General features: G+C 34.5%; 2 protein-coding genes across 3 annotated transcripts; one reads left to right on the top strand and one right to left on the bottom strand.

Moving 5' to 3' along the window:
• The first annotated feature begins 12 nt into the window (after positions 1 to 12).
• LOC116290353 (uncharacterized) lies at positions 13 to 2,998 on the top strand. Its single transcript, XM_031697360.2, has 9 exons — positions 13 to 89; positions 199 to 263; positions 641 to 774; positions 996 to 1,034; positions 1,189 to 1,285; positions 1,487 to 1,539; positions 1,619 to 1,693; positions 2,184 to 2,240; positions 2,519 to 2,998. The coding sequence occupies exons 1-9, from the start codon at positions 19 to 21 to the stop codon at positions 2,537 to 2,539; spliced, it is 612 nt and encodes a 203-aa protein (XP_031553220.1). The 5' UTR covers positions 13 to 18; the 3' UTR covers positions 2,540 to 2,998.
• Positions 2,999 to 3,016: 18 nt separating this feature from the next.
• LOC116290356 (mediator of RNA polymerase II transcription subunit 21) lies at positions 3,017 to 5,966 on the bottom strand. 2 transcript variants are annotated; one of them, XM_031697367.2, is made up of 6 exons: positions 5,900 to 5,966; positions 5,023 to 5,101; positions 4,792 to 4,824; positions 4,201 to 4,301; positions 3,932 to 4,007; positions 3,017 to 3,699 (listed from the first exon to the last, which is right to left on the bottom strand). In XM_031697367.2, exons 1-6 carry the CDS (start codon positions 5,939 to 5,941, stop codon positions 3,623 to 3,625), a joined length of 408 nt encoding a protein of 135 aa, XP_031553227.1. In that variant the 5' UTR covers positions 5,942 to 5,966; the 3' UTR covers positions 3,017 to 3,622. The 2 variants fall into 2 exon arrangements, with proteins under 2 accessions (XP_031553227.1, XP_031553228.1); XM_031697368.2 differs by lacking the exons at positions 3,017 to 3,699; positions 3,932 to 4,007; positions 4,201 to 4,301 and adding an exon at positions 4,308 to 4,566.
• Between the last annotated feature and the right edge of the window lie 98 nt (positions 5,967 to 6,064).

Below are 6,064 nucleotides of genomic sequence, written 5' to 3'. Positions count from 1 at the left end.
AAGGCGCCAAAATCGAAGATGGCGGACAAAATGAAGTTTAAGGAAGGAGCTTTGGAAACCCTTGAAAAACTACAAAAAGCACACGAAAAGTAAGCGGTTTTAAAACAAAGCTATCTTATTTGATGCAATCCCTAATCTTTTATGTATTTTTATCTTGCATTTCTGTTTTGAACTGTCAAAAAATATTCGTGTTCATAGACTTGCTGCAGAACAAGATCTAGAGGCCCAAGAGAAAAAGGAGATAGCTTATTTAAAGAAAAGAGGTTAGGACAAACAAATTTTTTTTTACCTTGCTTATCTCCATCCATGGGTTGAGACAGTGGATGATATATAACTTCTTACCTGGGGAACAACATCTTCTTTCTCTAAGAATACCACAGGAACTCCAACAAAAATTTTAAAAAATGTAAGGTATAAGAAAGCCATTACATCAAGCAGGGCTTTTCATGTTTTTTCCCATAATGAAGCATCATAGAATAATTACTTTACCTTCTTTTACTTTTTATGTTGAAAAATATAATTATATATATAATGAAAAATGAATTTTAGGAAGTGGTGTTTGTCCCATTTTCTTATGCCACTTAGGAAAATAATCTTTTTTCCTCGAAATTACTGAAATTTGTTTTTGTATTTTATATAGTCCAGCAGTTGAAAAAGAAAAGGAATCAACTTTCTCAGCAGCTTCAAAATGATTATCATCAAGTAATACAAGACTATGTACAACATAGTGATAATCCAGACTATTTAAAGGAACTCACTGATTCTGAGAAAGAGGTACAGTACCTAGGTTTAAGATACTTGTTCCACCAAATTAGTTTTAGCTTGGTCAAACCTCATTTCTGGCTTAATGTTAACTACTGATCAAAATGACTGGCAAGGCAAAGATTTGACCAAACATTGTCTAATGTCTGTCCATCATTTTAAACCCTGTAGAACAAACCGAGGCCACATCAAGAGGGTAAAATACTAACAATATGTATTTTTTTCAATTACAGGAGATTTTAAATGCAGCTTACGCTTTACGGTGCAAAAAGGTAAGGTTTTGTATTGTTTTTAAATACAGTGTCAGTAATTAATCAGTAAGTCACTTTTCAACTAGTAACTCCCTTTTTCAATGAGTCAGTCACTCTGCCACTTTTTTGTAATTAATCCTTTCTTGAACTGTTTCTTTCTCCCTTCACTTTCCAGCTCAGAGATTTGTGTGATGCCTACAGACTTGCAGGAGTGTCCATTGAATCTGAATACTCCTCCAAAATTAATTTCAGACTTGACATATTCAATGGTGGTAGGTAGTAAACAGCATATCAATATCAAGCAAAACTGAAATGCAACAGGATTAGCTTTTGTACGATATATGGATCTGTAATATCCTTTGTACATTTTTATAACTATGCATTCCAGAAAACTATGTTAGCTGTCATTCAAAACGTGTGGGATTTTAGCTTTCATCATTTTATAAAATTCCTTGGTATTCTGATATTCTCAGGTCAACACCATGATACCTACTACATTGAAATACAATCTGGAGATCAACTTAAGGTAGGAAATCTAAGAAATCTTGTCTACATGTAAATTAAGAATGTTGTTATCAATTATACGTTACTGAATTATTTTTCAGATTTCAAGGCATACCCTTCCTTATGTTATCCCAATAACAGCCATTGAAAAGAACTTCCTTAACACAGATGTACAGGTATACATTCTTTTTGTTTTACTGGGTAATAATTTGCAGGACATAGATTACAAACATTGTTCTACATTCTGCTATGCATCTATTATTCACCTCTTATACATCCATTTCAAAAAAACTCTGTTGGTCGGAGTTCTGAAATCTGAGAAAGGAGCATACTGCAAGTCGTAGTACATTCACAGCTGAATGCAGTTTCCTTTTAGATTGGAATATGGAACATGACCTTTAAGTTCAAAATGTGATTTTTCGTATTTTAGCCAGAAAAAACTAAAGCACAAGAATTCTCTTTAGTCTCAGATTGCTCATTTCAGATCTTGGACCAATGTTTTTTAAAAAGTTGTATACTGCTGCTTGTACCACAGTTTTCTTTTTCACCTGCAGTCAATTGTATGGTAGGCTCTTCTCCCATCCATCAGCAACTATCAACCAGCACAGGCAATATCAAAGTTAGACCTCACCATGACGCACTCGCACTTTCTTTAACTTGTTTCAGGCATTTTTCACTGAATTGTTAAAAGAACTTAATATTTTTGCTTCACAAAAAGAAAAGGTAAATATAAGGTTGAAAATATAAGTTTTTTGTTGTTTTTAATATAAGCCATTAAGTTGATACAGGAGTTTTCATTAACTTTGGAAAAAATAGGACAAAAGATCATGGTAGTTTAATCAAAATGAAATAATTTTGCTTGGTTACTGGAGCATTCTTTGATCTCCAACCCTTAATGAAAACCCTGTGATATCTTTGATCTGTGAGTAGTGAGCTTGTACTGTATATATGTTTATATGGCAATGTCACTTACAAAGTAATCTGATGTCATTTGGTCGTAGGATAAAGGAAAGATGCCTTAGAAGAATATCTTTATGCCAAGCAGTCCACAGATAACTTTCATCACCACTTAACATCATCACCAGCACCAATAAGTCCATCATCATCAACATTACCTCCATCATCACTATCACCATCAAAATGAACATCACAACCAACATCAATAACCATCACCATCATCATCACTACCACCAATGATCGATGCTATCAACTCTACCATCAACACCACCATTAGCAACCACCACCACCATCATTTATCACCACTATCACTACAACCAGTGACTAACCATCACTAGCCACTACCACCACCAGTGCTGCAACCAGTGACCAATGTTGCCAACACCAAGAATAACAGCATCACTAACTACCAATGCCAAACTGCTTTTGTAAGGATGAGAAATAGCTGAAGGCCAAATTTGTACATAAGAAATAATAAATAGATGTTTTGTATTTGGAAATAATTTTAACTGTAAATAAAGAATTTAAACTGTAGTACAAGATTTTACATTTTTTAACATTTTATGCTTCTTAGTAGATCAAGATGTCATAAATGTCTCATATTTTTGCAGTTGTTTTCCTATGTGATATAAATAATCTTACGTTACATGCCTTTTGTACACACAACTCTTTAATTCTAGCTCTGAACTCTCAAAAATCAAAGCATCGAGTCTGAGAGTTTCACTACCATCTTCCTTTCTCTCCTATACTATTATACTATTCACTTTTATAGTTATTACAACCTTGGTAGAATGAATGACAGGCACTGTCCTCTTTTAGCAAAGTTGTATACTAGGAGTAAATGAATACTTGTCTTTTGAACATTCCAATCTTATTGTCATGCACATCACTTCCTAAGTCCAACTTCACATTACTGTATGAGGGAACTGGTTGCAATGAGTCTTGGCCTCTTTCAGAGGGATCCTTGCTGGCCTTACCCATTTCTTGCAACAATATTGTTTTGTGCCTATCCTTTGTCAATTTTCAGATACATCTTGAATGAAAGCTTTTGGCCCAAGAGTAAAAGCTTGAAGCTAAACGTTCAGATGTTGACAAAAGAGGACAACTGACTTCTGACTTGTTCATTTCGTGTTGCAAAAATTTTGACATTATATTGTTTCTGACAAGGAAAGCTTGGAGGTCGCTATTTCATCCAAAGCCTTTTGGATCAACTCCAGTAATTTTTCTGATAAAAATAAAAAAATCGTTATTGCTAAACAACATTGGATAGCAGCACATCAGAATTCAGCTCAATTTGGAGGACAATAACTGTCATGAGATAAAAAAACTTTTGTTTCGTTCTCCGATTTAATCTGCTTTGATGATGCATGCAAGGAGTCTATTGGGCAAAAAAATATTGCATGGCATTGAAATTAACTCCGATAAAAAAGGAAATAAAAAATGAAGTGTTATCTTACCTCCTTTTCTCACAACCTCCTCAAGTTTTTTGCCTGCCTCTTGGTTCTCTGCCTCCAGCTTCTGCAGACTTGCAGCCTTATTGAGAAAAAACATTGATGAAAAGTTCGGATTTGGAATGAGATTATTATGAAATATGCAATCTTTATTAGCCATTCTGACACCATAAATAGACACCTAGTACAGTAATATGTCCTCTAAAACAGTTCCATGATGTACTGCAATGCCAATGCAACCCAGTCTTTTACTTAACCTGAGAATGGCAAATTACCTGTAATTCTGGAGAACAATCTTGACTTGGTAAAGAATCAATAAGATAATCTATATCCTTGGCAGTTCTGGCAATAAGAGTTGCAAAAAGTGCTGCATGTCCTGTAGATCAAGAGGGAAAAATAAAGAAGTGGACCTAACATCTTGTAGTCAACATCACAGTCTTTGTATTGTAGCATTCTTTGTGATCAATCAAAGTCATAGACAGCATGGATAGGAGTGGAGCTGAGCCAGAGGGACCAGGATTGGGTAGTTCTAAATAGTGCCATTATATGTAATTTATTTTTTCTTGTTGGGTATCCTAAATCGTGAGCTCTGATAACCTGCGCAAGCGGGCGGTTACTATCTCTGATCATGGTCCGGTATCCTAAGATAATGGATTGATAAACAACAACAAAAATTTTAAAATGAGATCAATGAGGAAAAGATAAGTTATTTATTGTCCTAAACTTGGTCAGATAGGACAAAAACTGTGTCCTTGGCCTTGAAAATGGATGTCGGCCTAAAGGCCTTGGTCTACATATTCAAGACCTCTGGCACAGTTTTTCCTTATCTTGACTGACTGGCCAAAGTAACCAGCTATGATCCTCACCTTGTTGAATAGATTTATCATCTATAGTTGTTGCTAAAATAACAAGCATAAGAAATGTTATTATTCAAAAGAAAAACTGCACTTTTGAAGGCTGTTTCTGCATTTAGAGAGGGGGGGACACTGTATTTGATTTATTTTTCATCTTTCATTTCCTTCTAAGCTCTAAAAGTTGGTATTAGACAGGCACTTAACCCTCCCCAACCAATAAATCTTACATGTTTTGAGACTTACATCTTTCGAAGCCAGGAAACTGACCAGGTTTGGCACTTTGTTGGAGAATACCAATACTATTACAGAACTGATCAGCAAGCTAAAGGTAGAAACAGTCAATGAAAGTCAGAATTCAAGCTTTATAAAAACCCGGAGTAGTCAATCGATAAAAATCGATATCGATTTTGCCAAGCGATAAATCAATAACAATCGATACCGCTGATTTGATTGATATCGATTGTATCGATCAATCGTTAAAAATCGAACTCACACTAAATTTTTGTATCGATTGATTGATTATATACATATCGATTTTTTTTTATTTATGTCTTGAACAATTTCTATCGATGATCGTACGAGGGCCGTGTGGCTACGGATTTACACCACCGGCAATTACTCTTTCGTAACCATAGCTTGACACTAACTAGGAGTTTGTTATAGTGATCAGTGAACAGACAGCAAAAGTACTTGGATAATTAGCTGCCTGATCTACATATTATTACTTGTGAATTAATAGTTATAAAATCTATTGCACTATCATCGATATTTTCGAATACTTTCCGTGAAATAAAGCTGATTATATGATTGTACTCATTATTGGATCGAATTAAAGCTGTCAAATCTTGATCGATAAAAATCGAACTCACACCAATTTTTTTTATCGATTTTAAACGATTTCCCATAAAAATCGATACAAATCAGCTGATTTCTATCGATTTTTATCGATTGACTACTCCGGGATAAAAAGCAATCAGAAAAGTAAAGTTGTCAAAATCCAAGACTTTCGAATTTTAAAAATATTCATGAACAACATCAAAATAGTAGATTACTAAATAAGACAAAAATAACAACAATGTTGACTTATACAAGTAACCGAGCCCAAGAAAAGTGAACAAACCTGGTTTAGAGCATCTTGTAGTTGTGTTATTCTGTCCGCCATCTTCCCTTGGTACAACTAAGTTACCACAGGGACCCCACACCCCTCATTCATCAAATGCTTTTATCTAACGTTATTTTACTCATTCGAATTCGTTGAAATAATCCCCCAATAATTTATCTATGT

Source organism: Actinia tenebrosa, unplaced genomic scaffold (assembly GCF_029948245.1).
Source record: "Actinia tenebrosa isolate PJP-AT-01 unplaced genomic scaffold, QUT_ActTen_1.0 PGA_scaffold1__47_contigs__length_23844297, whole genome shotgun sequence".
NCBI lineage: Eukaryota > Metazoa > Cnidaria > Anthozoa > Actiniaria > Actiniidae > Actinia > Actinia tenebrosa.
Note: the sequence above shows the minus strand (reverse complement) of the source record. Positions and strands in the feature narration are given on the sequence as shown.

Coding starts and splice junctions, on each gene's coding strand:
- LOC116290353 (XM_031697360.2), top strand. CDS start 19: ATGGCGGACAAAATGAAGTTTAAGGAAGGAGCTTTGGAAACCCTTGAA. Junction 264..640: donor AGCTTATTTAAAGAAAAGAG/GTTAGGACAAAC, acceptor TATTTTATATAG/TCCAGCAGTTGAAAAAGAAA. Junction 1,694..2,183: donor TCCTTAACACAGATGTACAG/GTATACATTCTT, acceptor AACTTGTTTCAG/GCATTTTTCACTGAATTGTT.
- LOC116290356 (XM_031697367.2), bottom strand. CDS start 5,941: ATGGCGGACAGAATAACACAACTACAAGATGCTCTAAACCAG. Junction 5,102..5,899: donor TACAAGATGCTCTAAACCAG/GTTTGTTCACTT, acceptor TTCTACCTTTAG/CTTGCTGATCAGTTCTGTAA. Junction 3,700..3,931: donor GGAGGTTGTGAGAAAAGGAG/GTAAGATAACAC, acceptor TATTTTTATCAG/AAAAATTACTGGAGTTGATC.